Source organism: Antennarius striatus, chromosome 9 (genome assembly GCF_040054535.1).
Source record: "Antennarius striatus isolate MH-2024 chromosome 9, ASM4005453v1, whole genome shotgun sequence".
Taxonomy (NCBI): domain Eukaryota; kingdom Metazoa; phylum Chordata; class Actinopteri; order Lophiiformes; family Antennariidae; genus Antennarius; species Antennarius striatus.
In genome coordinates, this window is record NC_090784.1 from 4,499,684 (window position 1) to 4,517,055 (window position 17,372).

The 17,372-nt window shown below is 43.2% G+C and overlaps 2 protein-coding genes across 2 annotated transcripts in view; both read left to right on the forward strand.

The window, feature by feature from the left end:
• The first annotated feature begins 449 nt into the window (after positions 1 to 449).
• On the forward strand, positions 450 to 9,161 carry dcaf13 (ddb1 and cul4 associated factor 13). The gene is made up of 11 exons (XM_068323714.1): positions 450 to 627; positions 1,040 to 1,239; positions 1,312 to 1,419; positions 1,523 to 1,612; positions 2,025 to 2,180; positions 2,298 to 2,375; positions 2,453 to 2,535; positions 2,629 to 2,793; positions 5,018 to 5,153; positions 8,175 to 8,338; positions 8,889 to 9,161. Exons 1-11 carry the CDS (start codon positions 558 to 560, stop codon positions 8,974 to 8,976), a joined length of 1,338 nt encoding a protein of 445 aa, XP_068179815.1. The 5' UTR covers positions 450 to 557; the 3' UTR covers positions 8,977 to 9,161.
• Positions 9,162 to 13,519: 4,358 nt separating this feature from the next.
• The window catches only part of rims2a (regulating synaptic membrane exocytosis 2a), a 126,017-nt gene continuing 122,164 nt past the window's right edge, over positions 13,520 to 17,372 (forward strand). The window contains exon 1 of the mRNA XM_068323160.1: positions 13,520 to 13,629. Within this exon, the coding sequence (XP_068179261.1) occupies positions 13,520 to 13,629 (110 nt within the window). The remainder of the gene's footprint in view (positions 13,630 to 17,372) is intronic.

Sequence of the window (17,372 nt, forward strand, 5' to 3'; positions counted from 1 at the left end):
CATTGAAGTGTACTCTGTTTCACATCATGGTATGTCCCCGTAATTTGCAATGTATCTTGCAATAGTTTTACACTTTATTTGTATAACTTTCATTATCATATTTTTGACAATGCGTCCTCCTCAAGGTCTTGTTCTATTTATCATTTGCGGTGGAAATATATTGATTTGATTTAGTCAAGTATCTTCAGCGACAATGCTCGTTTGCAATCTGAATTAATACCTTTATTCAATAATTTTTATAACATTTTATAAAAAGAAACATTCTATCAACCTCAGTGTATTTCCTGTCTTTATATTGTTGAATTTTGTACCTTGATGGCTGATGCTTTACGCTTGCAGGTGACGTAAACGGGAGGACGAGGCGGTAGTGCGCAGCAGTCCTTTGCAAACCGCCGGAAACGACAGAAGAAGAAGTGGGAGGAGGACTGGACTTCCCACAATGCACCGCTGTCCCCGTGAAATTCCACTTCAACACATGGCCATTGCTCGCTGATGTTTTCATTTCTGTTTTGAAAAACAGTTGTTCGTTTTGACTAAAGTTTTTACTCTTCAACCAAATGAAAGTTAAGGTTCTGTCGAGGAACCCGGATGATTATGTTCGGGAGACCAAATATGATATTCAGCGGGGTAAGTTAGAAACAAACTACTGCAACACAGTTTGCTAGTTATACTGTTAGCCAGTGGTTCACAAGATCAGCCACTTCAGCCAGATTGTTATCGTTTGCTAATGGCTACCGTCGTGATACTAATAATAATGAACAGTCCAAACTGCAATTCTCACATAAGCTGTATTGTTGTGTTTATATTACGTTCATAGTAAAGATTTACATAAACTAGCTGAACACCAACAGCGTTAGCTTTACTCCCTGATGGAAAATCGTTCATTTCCCCATTGGTCTCAAGCATGGCATTTTATTTCTAATAAATGAAAATGTATTGTTCAAATTGTTTATTTTTGTCTGCTCTTAAATCAAAATCAACTGAATGCAAAATAAATTCTCACCAAGCTAATCAAAGAGTGATTAGTTTCTGTTGTTAGTCCCCAGAAACTATGACCCTACACTTCATCCCTTTGAGGTGTGTAGGGAATACACTCGGGCTCTGAATGCCACCAAACTTGACAGGGTGTTTGCCAAGCCTTTCCTGGCCTCCCTGGATGGACACCGAGATGGTGTAAATTGCATGGCCAAGCACACCACAAGCCTGTCCACCCTTCTCTCCGGTTCCTGTGATGGCGAGGTAATCATCTGTTTGTTAAGCCTTTGTGACATTGTGGTGAAAGCTGCACACTCATCTTTATTTGATCCTCAGGTGAAAGTGTGGAATCTGACCAAACGTGAATGCATACGCACCCTACAAGCACATGAAGGATTCGTCCGAGGAATGGTTGTCCGCTTTTGTGGGACATCCTTTTTCACGGTAACTAATGCAAAGCAATATCTGAGAGGAGTTTACTTTGCCTTTTATTAGCTGATATCTATCACAGCTCATATTTTATATTTGGACATGTTTATTGTAACAGGTTGGTGACGACAAAACAGTCAAGCAATGGAAAATGGAGACACCAGGTTACGGAGAGGAAGAGGAGCCACTCAATACTATTTTGGGCAAGGTATAATCAGTAGGTTACATGTAATTATGAGGCAAGGATTATCTGCCTGTTGATCTGGACATTTGTTTATCTAAATGTCTTCACTGGATGGGAGTATTAATTGTGGATCTTAGTACTTAGTACTGCATCAACCATGTCATGCATCAAGTTAAGGATGCATGACATGGTTGATAAACTTTGATCAAAGTGACATACAGTAGGTTCCACTCAGTTACACTGCCCAAAGAAAAGAATGAGGTCACACTGGACCAATGAAGGCTGTAAATTGTCCACACAGTTTAGATGCAGTGGTCACATTGCTGTGTTACATGGTTCTTAATGTATTAAATAATATGTTTAAACAAATGCTACAGTAGTATTTGTAACTCTTTAAATCCCACATTTTGACTGTGGAAAATTTGTTCCTTGTCAGACGGTCTTCACAGGATTGGATCATCATCGAAAGGAGGCCATGTTTGCAACATGTGGCCAGCAGGTGGACATCTGGGATGAGCAGAGGAGTACCCCAATCCGCTCTTTCACCTGGGGTGTGGATAGCTTCAGCTCAGTCCGCTTCAACCCTGTAGAGGTAAGGAGAATGCAGAACACTTAGTCCATATTCACACGCGCATCCAAGTAATAAAACACATTTTTAAATCTGACACTCTGCTGTTGCCAGTAAGTAAATTTTGACATATTTCCACAGACGGAACTTCTTGCAAGCTGTGCCTCTGACAGAAGTATAGTACTATATGACATGAGAGAATCTGCACCACTCAAAAAGGTGGGCCTCACCATTCAGTCGTTTAAAATACTTTGACAAAGATACTATTTATATTTACTACTGCTTTTCCTTTTTAGGTCATTATGACAATGAGGAGCAACACAGTGTGCTGGAACCCTATGGAAGCTTATTACTTCACATGTTCAAATGAAGACTACAAGTGAGCTGAGGATGCTGGAGATATTACAGAGCCACTTAGGTGATAGAATGTGCTGAAAATTAACTTTCTTTCATCTGTTCCTCCTCTCATCAGCATCTACACGTACGACATGAGGTACCTGGACCAACCGGTCACAGTGCACATGGACCATGTCTCTGCAGTGCTAGATGTGGACTATTCTCCCACGGGGAAGGAGTTTGTTTCTGCCAGTTTTGACAAAACCATCCGCATCTTCCCCAAGGATGGTGGCCACAGCAGGTCAGTACCGGATTCAGGGATTGTAACTGTTTAGACGCACCTTTTCCGTCATAACAAATGAAGCCATTGTTTGGTTGCTACATGACGTAAAAGCACATACACGCAGTGTTTGTTCATTTGTGAACATTTGCTAGAACAAATAGGAACAGTTTTGTGCAGTAACTAGGGGCAGTAACTACTGTAGCTGGACAGCATCATAGCAAAGGGAGGTGTGGGCTTAGAATGCTACATAATGCTTGTGTATTTGTGGCAACAGTTTAAAACTGCTTTTGGTTTGGGGGGGTGTCGGCTGGCTGGCAACACATATTTTAAAAAGTTAATTTTAATTATTGTTTTACAGCTAAGAACCAAACTATTCTGCAATATGTTTTTGGTGAGAAAGAACTTCTTTGGCAGGTAGATGCTGTTGGTTATTCATTTGTACATACTTCACACTTAGTGATAATAACTGGTTGAACATCATCAAAATTATCCTTAATTATTCCAGAAGGGTGACATGGTCGGTCATTCTATACAATGTTGTTGTCAAACTGCTTTAATCAAACTCCATTAATTATATTGTACACAGTTGTCTTCTATGAAATGGAAATGGAGTTTTGGAGCCACTAAATGGATTGAGAGAGAGAGTAATTTAGCACAAGTGTAGGTTTTCAAGAAAAGTGCTTGTGCACTATTCTGTAGGTAGGAAATTTCACGATTATCACATCATTACTGATGTTTAATAAGAACAGCTGCAAGGAGAATTTCCATGACTCGTTCCATAACAATCAGCTTGCACTGAAAGGGTCCGAAATTATCAAGAAATGCTGAATCAAGGCTCTGTGTCTGAAGGCGTCATGCTGGACTGATTGGGATTTATCTATCAGAAGTTGTCTGTGTAGGTTCTCAGTCATCCAGGTCACGGTTATCCAAAAGCTGTCAATCCACTGGACGTTAATAAAGTTCTTGATGATGTTTCGTCTCTCATCCAAGAGACTTCTTCAGTTCTGAAGGTGGCTGGTCTTGTTCCAGCTTATTAACCCTGTGGGGTGTGGTCAGTGCTATTCTCATTCCAACAACCGTTGTTGAACCCGTCTGGCTCTTCAACGATTGTTGGTGGGGGTGTCAAAGGGGGTCGTTGAAATGTGAGGCCCCGTCCACACGATGCTGGGACTTTTTGAAAACGTTTTTGTTGCTTTTACGCCTTCCGTCCACACGACAACGCAGATATGCGGAATGAAAACGCAACTTTTTGAAAACGCTGGCCTATGTGGATTTTTTTTAAAAACGCTGGGTCTGCGTTGTCGTGTGGACGGTGTATCCGCAACTTTTTAATAACGCTGACGTCTTGCCTGCAATGAAAACCGCTGTGACGTCATATTTATGGGCCCTTGTGTACAAACATGATGGATGTACGAACCTTGTTGATGGCAGCGTTCTTGCAGGCGTTTTGTGACAACAAAACACGGAGGATTCCTATTGGATAAAATTTGACTCAATACTGCCACCACATGGTTTGGCGTGCTTATAGCCGTCTTCGAAAACGCACGAGTGCGTTTACGTGTGGACTGAGATTTTTTCGAATCGTGGACGCGAATCGTTTTCGATGCGTTTTCAAAAAGTTGCGTTTTCAAAAAAATCCGTCATCGTGTGGATGAGTTTCACCTTTGTATGCTAATGAGGGTCATTAGCATGTGACACATCACCTGGGTTAATCTGCTGAGACAATCTTTTTGGGAGTTTTGAAAGGACATGCTGTAAATGGGAGAAAGGTGATGTCGCAGACGTCAGGTATTTTTTGGTCATATTGTGCAACACGAGCCACTGACATACACACACACACCACCCAATGTCCATCCCCCAGAATAACAGTAACAGCAGTGTTGTGGGAATACTTTGGATGTCAGAAAAACCAATAAGTAGTCATCCTAAAGGATAAATCCTAGCAACACAGTGTGTAAAGAAATTTGGGCTTGAAGAACATCATCGTTGTGTCAGATGTGTCCCATTCACGACTATAATCCTGAACAAAGAAACACGTGGTCACACACACTGTAAGACTCAGTCCTGCAATTTCTGTTTAAAAGCCAATCATGAAATGCACCAGTTTGTCTCGTAGGTCTTGTGTTCTGAGATCATACTCCAGTCTTTAAGAGAGGATGTTTTGGTAGTTCTTTCAACAGCTAATCCAGGTATGTTATTTTTTTTCCCTCACCTTTTTGTTCTTTTACTTTTATCAATTCAGGGAAGTCTACCACACAAAACGCATGCAGCACGTCATCTGCGTGAAGTGGTCAGCAGACAACAAATACATTCTGAGCGGCTCTGACGAAATGAACATCCGGCTGTGGAAGGCCAACGCAGCTGAGAAACTAGGAGTGGTGAGTCCTGTCCTGTCACCGCCGCCCTCACCGGTCCTCTCACCTTCAATCAGTTCCATATTCAGGCCAGCTCTAGTGTTTCTTGTTCACCCATCAACAGCTGTATTTTCCTCCGCCGTCAGACGTTCTGTATCTCCCTCCGGTCTTTTTACCTAATCTCGTTTCATGTGCCAGCTGCTTTCTTTGACACGGCCACGGCCCTCTTCAGCAGGGCAAGACTGGATGACTATGCCAAGAATCACAGTTGGCAAATGCCCTGATGGATGCTGACTGAGGGTAGAATTACTTTCAATAAGTACAATGTACCAATTGGCACTGTGACTCCTGTGCCAGGTGGAAGTCCATAAAACTCCAAAGCTTGTGTGGTTGTTTGACAAGTTTTCCAATAAAAGATTCGACTAAAAGATTGTTGACAAACCACCACTGACTTAAATAGTTCTTGTTCAGTAGCTGTCATATGTGTCGTATTCAGATAGTCGCATACATTTCCTGTCAAATGTTCAACTGCGTCAAATCCCGCTTTTGGCCAGAATGATTAAGAAAAATCAATATCATCTGGTGTGTCATCTCCAACAGCCATGTTTCATTGCTGATGGGATTCACTCACGCTTATTCTCTTAATGCAGATCAGAAAACTGGCCCACTTTTGGCACTTGTTTTACAGTCACTGTTTAAGAGATTTATCTGCAAGCGTTGCACTTAAAGAGATCAGACAGGGCTGCCCCGATCAGCAGTTTGAATCAGCCAATCACTTAAACTCTGAACATAATGAAGCATTAACAATCAGCTTGTACTGAAAGGGTCTTTAATTATCAAGAAATGCTGAAATGCTGAATCGAGGCTCCGTGTCTGAAGGCATCACGCTGGACTGATCGGGACTTCTCTATCAGCTGTTGTACGTCAGGTTTTTTTTTTGTGGGTTTTTTTTGTCTCATAACTTAGCAGTTGCGGCATTTGGCTCCAGTGTGAATTAGACTTTTGTCTAAAAGAAGTTGAATCAATCAGCTCCTGTTTATTTTCAATCTGTTAAATTTCTCTGGCTCGAGGAATCTTGACTCATCACTACTCGTTGACTGAACGCTGCAGAGCCCAACGAGTCGCTTTGGAAAGATTTTGGATTGATTGTATGGTCCGTTTATCAAATTAAAGCTGCAACCTCTGAACGACATAAAGGAATATATAGCCTGATCAAAGAAATCATAAAGGATAAGTAAAGGATCAATGTATGTTTATTCATTTCTTTTAGATTTGATAGACTTTATTAAGTTTATTAGGAGATAAATACAGTACATTAGATTGATTGCAGGAACAGTCTGCAGTTACACGGATTAAAATAACTCAAAGGATACTAACATGTGATCGAAACTCTGGTCGTCACACTTCTGCATTGATTTTAACATAAAGTGTATCAGCTCCTGAAACATGTCTGACTGGGTCCAGTAAAATGAGGCTAAATGTCTGTTCTGTTAATGAAAGACAGACGACGATGCTGTCAATTCTCCACCGATTTAGCATTCATGTCCGTCAACCAAGAGAAGAGGATCAGAAGTAATCTGGATAAACCTCAGAGATCTATTCTGATCCACACCTTCTCTCTCGTCAAAACCCTGAGCTTATTTTACCCATAATGCAATGGATCCACTAAATGTCGGGAGTGAGTTATCCTGATAGCAGCTGATAACTCCTCTTGTCTGCCAAGGGCTTCATCTTCAGAGATGTGATGAACTCATCTCTCTAACTTCATCAGAGGTTGTGTTTAGGGTTTCATCCATCTCACCTCTCAATTTGATCTTTTTGTAACTGTATTTTACAGCACGGTGAGGTCTTAGCATCTAAATCACCAACAATTGTCTGCATCATTTGTACACTATTTTAGTCCAGAACGTCTGATGGGAACTAGTTAATGCTGTAACCTGAATGTGTGATGTTGTCAAATTGGTTTGTTGGTAAAGCGTTTCTGTCTTTCAGTTTGTCTCACAGGATGTCACCACCCTAACTCATGGTGCGATAAATTACACAACTTTCATTAACGCTATGGTACAGATGCAATTTCTTCAAGTCAAAGACCTGTAAAAATACCACTGAGTCGAATTTAGGGAAAGGTTTTTGTAATAAACACAGAGTCAGAGTCATTCTGAGCTGCTTTGCTGGTGGTTTTCACCAGTAGGAAACAACCCCGGTTGTTGTTTCAAATGTGTACTAGTTAACCTGAAAGGGACGTCCGATGTCTGACTGGATTATGGCCGACGTCTCCCAGGAGACCCACTATTTTTTTGGAAAATTTCTGTCTTGCCAAGAATTGGATGATGCCAGTCTGTTGAATGTGAAACAGACACTTAGCTTTGCAGAATGAGTGGAAACAGCTACCCAGTCCAAAAGTAATAGTCTTCCTGTCAGTGCTTCTAATCTGGCAGACACTGCTCAGTCATTTGATGTCCACCTGAATTTCTTCCAGATCAGTTGACACTGGTGGGGGTGGGGAGGGTGGGGTGTTCGACAGGACTGCTGTAAAAGTAATGAATGAAGTTTAAAACATTAACCTGGTATTCAACACTGCACCACAGTTTTGACTGAGAAGTTCTGATCTAAAACTGTTTTGAGTAATAAGTCAACTCAACCATTAACATCTCTAAGAACCTGCCTTAAAGAGTGGCATCGTTTCATCTGGACGACAGTAGCTCAGTCCTCAGACACTTGGCCGGTTCAAATCCAGCTGGAGTCTAGCTACAGGTGTCAGTTCACCTCCTGAGCACTGCAGAAGTGCCTTTGAGCAAGGCATCAAACCACAAGCCGCTATGAGGGCTGCAATGGGTTATAATCCATTGCTCTGTGTGTGTTTCCCCAAAAGGGATCAATAAAGTTCTTCCACTTTTCATTTATTTTGTTCTCTGCTTCTCTTTATATTCTCCTGTTCACCTGATGTCATCTCAATTGTGTCTCTGTCCACTCTGCCCTGCCCCCCCCCCTTCATTTTTCCACTTTCCCTTTATCTTGCTAACTCGACCTCTCTTGCCCATGCAGCTGGCCCCCAGAGAGAAGGCCACCATGAACTACAATCAGAAACTGAAGGAGAAGTTCGAGCACCACCCGCAGATCCGACGCATCTCCCACCACCGACATCTACCGAAGAACATTTACCACCAGAGACAGGAGCTGAGGATTATGAAAGAGGCTCGTCGCAGGAAGTAAGTATTCTTTAGCTTTTCCTTTTTTTTTTCTTTTTTTTTTTAAGAACAAGCAAGCTGGCCGGTTTGTCCGCGGTAACGGCATGACGTCGCCTTTGTGGCCATGTGGAGGTGAGGAGGACTGTGGTGTCCAGGGAAGGATTGAGCTAAGCAGTCATGTCAGCCTGATGGAAAATGTCACAGATGGGACTGCCCCCTGTGACACGGTGGCGATAGGCCTTGTACACTCATTTACAGCCTGTATTGGGGATTGATTGTTCCAGTTTACCCCTCCCATGATTCATAGCTCAGCCGCCACCTTTTTTGGTAATTACCGGTGGTGTTGTGACACCAGACATGTGTTTGGACTGTGAATGATTTACTGTCTGTGCTTTACACATTATTTTCAGTGTAATTTAGTGCCGTCTGTGACGTCGGGGTGACGCTATCAGCCTCATGCTCAGCCTCCTCGTCCTTCCTGCTTGCTTATCTCTCCCTTTCTGCTTCATCTTTTCCTGAATATCCTCAGCAGTCGGTCAGCTCATTCATGCCTCTCCGTCTCGTTTTGCAGGGAGCGAAATGTCCGCAAACACAGCAAACCAGGAACTGTTCCAGTGGTGTCGGAGAAGGAGAAGCATGTTGTGACTGTGGTCAAATAGAGAATGGAAGACGTCAGATCGCCATCGAGAGACGAGGAGGAGTCGGAGATCAGCACTGTTCTCGTTTAGACTGCTTCCTCTAAATAAAGTTTGGATTACCCAGTTGGAAGGAAATGAACGTGACCAATTCTGCCATTGTGTTTGTAGAGAGACTGTAAAATATGCAGAATAAATATTTAAACATTCTCATTTCTCCGTCATTAATGTGGAGCTTGTGTTTTCACCACAGACTCCAATGCTACTGAAAAAACATAAGGAATTGATGGATTAAATGTATATATTTAAAAACTAAGTGACGTGACTTCGGTCTTACAACGGTGATCTTCTTGGTGTTTTCTGTAGATCTTGTTCTTCCTGTAATGGAGGGAGTCAAACATAGAGCCACCAGTGGTGCCATTAAGGTTTCAGTTGGCTTCAGATGAGGTGTTGCCACACTTTAAACAATTGCAGCTTTAACCTGGGCCTGTCATGGCCATTTCCCAGGAGTCTGTAGTTCATTTGTGTTGCAGTGAACAAACAGTTGTTGAAGTTTAACCATTCTCAATGACACATTTCTTCTGAGGTATGCTGAAGTCTTAAAGTCCTCACGAGATACTAGTCTGTATCTTCATTAAATAATGTGATGATGAATTTTATTATGTATAAACGTAATAAATGTCTAAATTGACACAATAACTTCCTAACTTCAGAGTGAATCCAATACATTACATTTTATGACTAAAAAAAGTATTCTCAACCTAAAAGTAGAGAGTGCAACATCAGCAGCATCTCTGGTCATGTGACTTCTGTGTGCTCGATAACTAGTGTTAGATTCAGTGAATAATTCAGATTGGATGCAGGCATAAAAACAAAAATAACACATCCTGTAGATATTTGAAAAATAATTTGGAAGACGATCTTCACTTCTGATTTGTTAAGGATTCTGAAAAAAGTCTTTTTTTTTTGCAACAGCATGTCTCAGAGTAAAACATCTGGTATGACTTTGCAGCCGATCATTGCTAACGTGCTCATTGACTGAGCAGCCCTAATGAGCTGTAGGATCTATCCTCTTAATGTCGCCCGTCAGATCCTCTTAGCCTCTCAGATCAGGAGCACGTATTCGTTCGAGTCACATCTTTGAGTTTGAGAGGGTTTGATGTTGGATTGAGAGATGCAAGACTGATGCGTTTGGGTGTGTGGAGTTGATAAACATTCATTTTAATTTACAAAATCTTTTACACACCGATCTGAGGAGTCTTCAGTTTTGAAAGTTCATTCCTTTTTACTGTGAACATCATGGTCCAGAGGTGCTTTTAATTTTCAAGACTACTTACGTGATCGAATGACATTATGATCACATTTAATTTTCAGCAATTAAATAAATATTTCTTCATGAAACTTTCCACATACAGCAGACACAGTGATGACTTATTCTATTTAACAAATTTTCATTTTCATGGTTACAAGTAGGATTAGGCTACAGTATTTTCCGCACTATGAGGCGCACCTGAAAGCCTTTAATTTTCTCAAAAAGCGTCAGTGCACCTTATACAGTAATCCAGCGCACCTTATACATAGAAAAAGTTTTAAAATAGGCCATTCATTGAAGATGAGTTCTCAGCTCTCAGCTGTTACCTCAACCTCCACGCTGTTGCCTATCTCATCAGCAGCCCAGACAGAATATACAAGTCTAAGCTGTGCTCCCTCCCCCAGTTACCTGCTGTTTCAGGTGTCAACCACATTTGCAAATCAATCATAGCAATGCAGGCACCTTTGGCTAGCAGTGACTTGGCTCTTGAAATTTCAGAAAAGGCTGCACACTCATGAATGCAATCCCTTTAGTGCAGCTCAATGTAGTGGATCCATAATGAAACCTCAGTCCCTACAGTAGTTTCTATTCTATGCGCCCTATAATGCTTTGCGCCCTATTCTGGTGTAAACCGTCTTAAAACAGGCGATTCATTGAAGGTGCGCCTTATAACCAGGTCTCTTATAATCCAGTGCGCCTTATTTATGAAAAAAGTTTTAGGATGGGCCATTCTTTGAAGGTGCGCCTTATAGTCCAGTGCGTCTTATGGTGCAGAAAATACTGTAATAGCATTTGACAATTTAGTGTTTAGCGAAAAAAAACATTCTGGCCAAAAACAAAGTACTCAAGGACTGTTTGTATTTCATTTATTTTCATGGTTGCGAGTTGAATTTTGCTGATGAGGCGGTCAGCCTGTGACTCTGCTGAGATAATTTAGAAACCTGAGTTGCTTTTGATAGTGACCTTCATCTTGTGTATTGTGGGGTATGAGTCTTTCATCTTCCTTTTGATAAAACTCGGATCAGGTGAGTTTTAACAGTCTGGACTTTTTTAGAACCAAGTCTTGCTGGAGAAGGAAACCAGCATCTCCATCAAGCTTGTCAGCAGATGGAAGCATGGAGTCTCCTGCTAGACGCTACCTCTGGTTCAGGACTCCATGAATGAGACTCTTGTAGTCTACTTCCTTTTCAATGAGTTTTACTTCACAGTTTCCTCAAGGCTGCCGTCATCCCTGTTGCTTTTGCTCCTCGTCCCTCCACACTTTCCATGAACACTCTTTGATGCAGAGCACAATCTTCTCATCTACGCTTATCCACCCTGCGGGTCACAGGTCTGTCTCATCTGGCTACAGGCAAGAGGCAGGGCACACCCCAGATGAGACGCCGCCTCATTGTGAGGCCTATATGAAAGGAAAAACAACCAAACAACCAATCGCACTTACAATCACACCTACGGGCAAATTGATGGGAGGAGGGAGGAAATGGAGGAACCCGGGCTGTGATTTTTAAAATACAAATAAAAAGATGCTTTCCAGGCATGTAGTTCAGTGGTAGAGCTCATGGTTCACATGTATGCGGCCCCGGGTTCAATCCCTGCCTGAGTTAATGCAGAGTGTTGGGGCAGGAAGGGCATCCAGCATTAAGAACTTTGCCAAACAAACAGAAGCATCAGCCTAAAATTGAAAAACAGAATGACACGCTGTGGCGACCCCTAAGGGGACAAGCTAAAAAGAAAATTTAAATTACATTTTTTTGGAAACATTTCAATTTACATTAAAGTGATTATCATAATTTTTCATTTTCTAAAACAACTAACAAGAACATTTGATTTTCTCTTCATGTTCTGTTTGTTTTTTTTAAATATACCTGTGTGAGTGGGAGTTGACTCAGATGAGGGTTCCTCATGCATGACTAAAAAACTTGTACTCATATCCCAATTATTATTTAGAATTAAAAAAAAATTCAGATGTACAGCCAAGTTAAACAACTTTTTTTCTGTGTTTCTTTAATGGGATCCTGTATGCATGATGAGACAGTCACTTTAAATAAGAAACTCCTTACATTTCACAGTTACATACACCTGTGTATCCTACATCCTCTTCACATCAGCAGGTAGTACAGGCAGGTTGTGTTGACTGTCTTCCAGCTGGAATCAGCAGAAACTCGTCCAAACCTGCAGCAGAAGTTACCAGTGACGCCACTTTACAGTTCATACGATCCACTGGTGAAATAGGCACCAGGCTCTCCGTGGTTCCGCCGCACAGCTGCAGCTCCAGTCCATGTTTTCTCTGCTGCTGTCCGCCTGCTGTCAATGAACATCCAGCGTCCTCTCCGCTTTACTCCTCTACGCGTTCCCATCGCTCCTCCTCTTCTTCCTATCTGGATTTTCTCCCTCCTCTCTCTCTCTCTCTCTCTCTCTCTCTCTCTCTCTCTCTCTCTCTCTCTCTCTCTCTCTCTCTCTCTCTCTCCCTCCCTCTCTCCCTCTCCCATTGCATCCATTTTTGTGCATTTAAGAAATCACCAAGAATTACCAACCTAGAGGAAAGAGAGCCGAGCGGAGCGGCAGAGTAGGGTGAAGGACTCTAACACCCACCAGGACGGAGCGGCCGCCTTTTACTCCAACATGAGAGGAAAAGCTTTCTGAAGGATGGCAGCGATGGGTTAGACAGGATTTAAAATGACTGCAAAATAAAAGGCAAGAGTTGTGCTGTAATTCTCTGTATTTCTTCTACTTTCCATCCGTGGATGAATGGAGGCTGGGAATACCTGGAGGTTGTAGCATGCAGCCTTTTGCTCTCTCGCTTCTTTAAAGGGCATCTATTTCTAATCTTTTCTGTTTCATGTTTCATGTGTAAATTCGGCTTTTTCCACCTACAACCGCTTGAACATCGCCACTTCCAGCTCTCATTCGGCTGCATCTCTTCCCCTAACCCCATCCTGGGTGTTTTAACAGAACAGGATGGAGCCAGTTAATTCATATTTTGACGCGTATTTACGCAGCGCGGTGTACTCTGTGCATGTCGGTCCCAGCTGATATGTCATGCCGCCTCTCAGTCCTCAAGCCACTTTTGAATTTTGACAGCATGAAGTCGAACCCGACAGAATGCTGCTGGTTTTGACGGTGCTTTTCCTCTTTTTGTAGCCTGTGTGTGTGTAAAAGATGTCTGCTCCAGTCGGGCCCCGGGGCGGCCCCGGCCCTGCTGCTGCTGCTGCTGCTGCTGCCGCCGCCGCCGCCGCCTCCTCGGCGGCCGGCGCCATGCCGGAGATGCCGGACCTCAGCCACCTCACCGAGGAGGAGAGGAGGATCATCCTCGGTGTCATGGACCGACAGAAGAAGGAGGAAGCGAAGGAACAGTCGATGTTAAAGTAAGGAGAAGTGGAGCCCGGCTGGTGCCGGGTGTTTGCGGGCTGTTCTAGCGGTGGATGGTGGCTCTGTAGTGCTGCTGGATCATGTTCCCTCCTGACATCCAAGCCAGAGCTTTAATAGTCCACTGGCCGACAGCCCCGAGGTGATGCGAGTGTGTTCCTCGCATGGCTTCCAGCTCTCTGCTCCCCCCCACCTCTCTCTCTACAGGATGGTTTATTTGAATGGAGTATCCGAAAGAGAATAATTTATTTGAATGGAGTGTCATTTCTAATGCGGCATACATTCCCCCCTCTGTGTTTTGTAGCTCTACTATAATGGGGCTGGGTTAGCAGCAGCGGGCGCCATTTTTCACGTTAAAAACACGCCGAATTGCTTAACCTTTCCCCACGAACGTCACCCAGATTACACAATATGACGCTGGAAAGATCATTTAAGGTGTCCTTTGTGGCGATGGCGCACACGGTGTGTGTGTGTGTGTGTGTGTGTGTGTGTGTGTGTGTGTGTGTGTGTGTGTGTGTGTGTGTGTGTGTGTGTGTGTGTGTGTGTGTGTGTGTGTGTGCTTTGAGCGACACCAGCTCCGCTCCCCGCGCACAGATGTCGCTCGGAGCCGTTTCAGCACCACGGCGCTGACCACCGGGGGCTGCACTTTTTTTTTTTTTTAAGGTGGACCGGACCGTTTCCGCCATCATCGCTTTAACCTTTTCCAGCGTGAGCCATAACTCTCTTTTATGGCGGGATATTACACTCAGTCGTATTGCCCCGCTCATAAAAACACACCGACTTGATGTATTGTTAATTAAAATTTTTGGTTTGACCTTCTTGAAAAAGCGAGGCTAATGAGAATAGACGGATTTCGGGGCGGGTGCCTTAAATATTTCCATCCTGTTGATTTTCCTTGTAGTTTTTCCTCCTTGGTGAACAGAATGCACATGGTTTGATTCAAAACACACCGTTGAGATGTAGAGTTTTGATTTCACTAGAATGCAGCACAAGTATTATGCTGCATTTAAGTGCCTAATGATGAGTAAATCCATCCATGTTTGGCAGGTTGTACAGTTGCTGCAGGCTACTGGAGTGGCAGCGCTTCAGAGGCATTAGAGCTGTTGTTTTCCATCATCAGTTAAATATTTGCACCAAGGCAGCATTCCTAATGGAGTGAAAGTTGTGCAATCCCTACCTAATGCTGCTGCATGATGAACATGACTCATGTACTCAAGACACGACCACCTCAGACGCTGCTGTGTGTGCTGTGTGAATCATCCAGGCCGTTTTCTCCTTCCTTTGCTGTCACTGTCTAAACCCCCCTCCCCTCACCAATTCCCCTATTTCATGTTCTCCGAGGTAAAGGGAATTGTCACTTTTAGTCACTCTTAGTCTGAAAGTGATGTCAAAGGCCTGTCATGACAGAGCATGGGGCAGAGGAGGCTGTTCTTTGCGAGGGACATGACTGACTGTCTCACCATGATGTTAGGTAACTCTGATCGTGGGACAGTTTCATCTCGCGTACTGCAGGAAAGCACGTGGGGTTAATATGAAGAGCACTATTTTGTTGTGTAGAGGAGATTCTGACCTGCACAAGACCTCTTGACCTGTTTTTGACCTGATAGTAAACTTTTTATACAATGCTTTGTGCAGGAAGACAGTGGCTAGTTTGACTGCGTTCTGCCTATACGTGCAAGGTGACTCATCATGAGTCACCAAAACAGAAAATCCCCACTTTTCTCAACTATGAATCACACAAGCATAGCAACTAATATGCTCATCTCTGGCATAGGTACAACAGCAGTGGATTAACTTGTCACTGGATGGTTTGTAGTGTTTCCAGGACTGTCAAAAACAAACACCCACACTCCAGCATCCAGTCCGATAGTCTGTGCATCTGCACTGTTCCAGTCATGGTCCAATCCCACAGTTGCTTGGATGGTTTTTTTTTTGGTAAAGTGGCAGCTTGAACGTCGGAGTGTGTAATCTAACAGAGGGAATCCTGAAAAGAGAGAGAGAGAAGCCTCCAGCTGCAGGGCTCGCCAACTTGCTGTCATCTCACTGGAGGTGTTACAGACAGCGGAGATGGAAATCCGTTGCTGCTGAAGAGCATGTGATGAGCTACTCTCTCTTTTCTGCCTGTTCTTAGCAGGTTATGTTTGTCTGCATGTAGAAGATGTGCCGCAATAATGGGATGTGGTGTCTTGAAGTCTATAGATGCCGTTCTGTCTATCTTTCTTAGAATTAGGCCTGAGAAAGCTCATCAAGAGCAGTTGTAGAGGAATTTTAAGTTCCACCAACACGACCATGTACAATTAATGGCTCCAAGCGCATTTGCTTTGTTAATGGAATACACTGGAGCAGCCCGCTACCTCAGCCTTCCATGCATCAGTGAATCTCTGAGCAGTGTAGTGAAGATGGGTTTGGGACCCCCACCCCCCACCCAGTCAGACTCTGTGTACCCTACAGGCATATTCGCTGTCTGTGATGAGGTGACCCACGTTACGCCACAAGCTTTTCTTTTTCTTTTCTCCTTGTTCCTCCGGTCCTCCAGGGCTTCTTCCTGGTTGTGTTTGGTGGGAGGGAGACGGAGTCAGGAGGTGGTCCTGATGTTCTCTATCCTCAGTCTGACCTCTACCGTACACTGTCATTGTTTCTGTATCATGAGCTGCATTTCTTGTGGGTTGTGCCCCCCCCCCCCACATGAGTTTTTTTTTGGGGGGGGGCTGTGTCATTCTCACAGGGACTTCCTTTAACACTGATAATTACACTGGCTGTCTTCTAGAAGGGACTCCTGCTGAGACGCAGCTATTCCAGGGCTCTGAGATGTCTGCTGCTCTCTCATCTATTTGGGAACTCCATCTTTGTTGCACAAATACAAAGGAGCTGCTGCTCTGTTTGAGGGGAACAGAATGAGAATCAGGAGATTTTAGGAAGAACTGAGATAACATCTGTCCCCAACTTAAAAAAAATGTTTTGGTGAAATTTTTTGGATCAGCTTTTGCGTTATTTTCAAGTAATTCTTCAGTGCCATCCTCACTTGTGTAACAACCTTTCACTGGACTGGGTAACTCGTGATTAATTATAAACGGCTGTGTAAATACTCTATTCTACAATCCCCGCCATCTAACTTCATGTTGCAACTGTTAATTACACCATTTCATGCTAATTATCACACATACCTATGCTTAAAAACTCAGGTCCTGGATCAGGTCCTGGATCAGGTCCTGGATCAGCCTGTCCGTCAGTACCCTCTCCAAAACCAGATGGGTTCTGTCTTGGCCCACACATCAATAAAGTTTTCCATGCACAGTATTTTATGCACTATAAGGCGCACTGGACTATAAGGCGCACCTTCAACAAATGGCCTATTTTAAACCTTTTTCATATGTAAGGTGCACTGGATTATGAGGTGCACCTTCAATGAATGGCCTATTTCAAAACTTCTTTCACAAATAAGGCCCACTGGATTATAAGGCACACTGTGAAAATTAAAGGCCTTTAGGTGCGCCTTATAGTGTGGAAAATACTGTAACTGGTTGATTTAATATTGCTTGATCTTGCTGGCAGACAAGAGACTGAACTGAAAACTGAAGAGTGAACAGATACAAGTTAAAACCTGACCTCCTCATACGGATTCAACTCCTGTATAATTGCGGTGCACTATTCCTGTAAAACCAGCCATATGTCCCAGCTCTGTTTTCAATTTGGTCTTGTTTCCATGCACACTGATCATGTATCCTAATACGTCATACCTGTG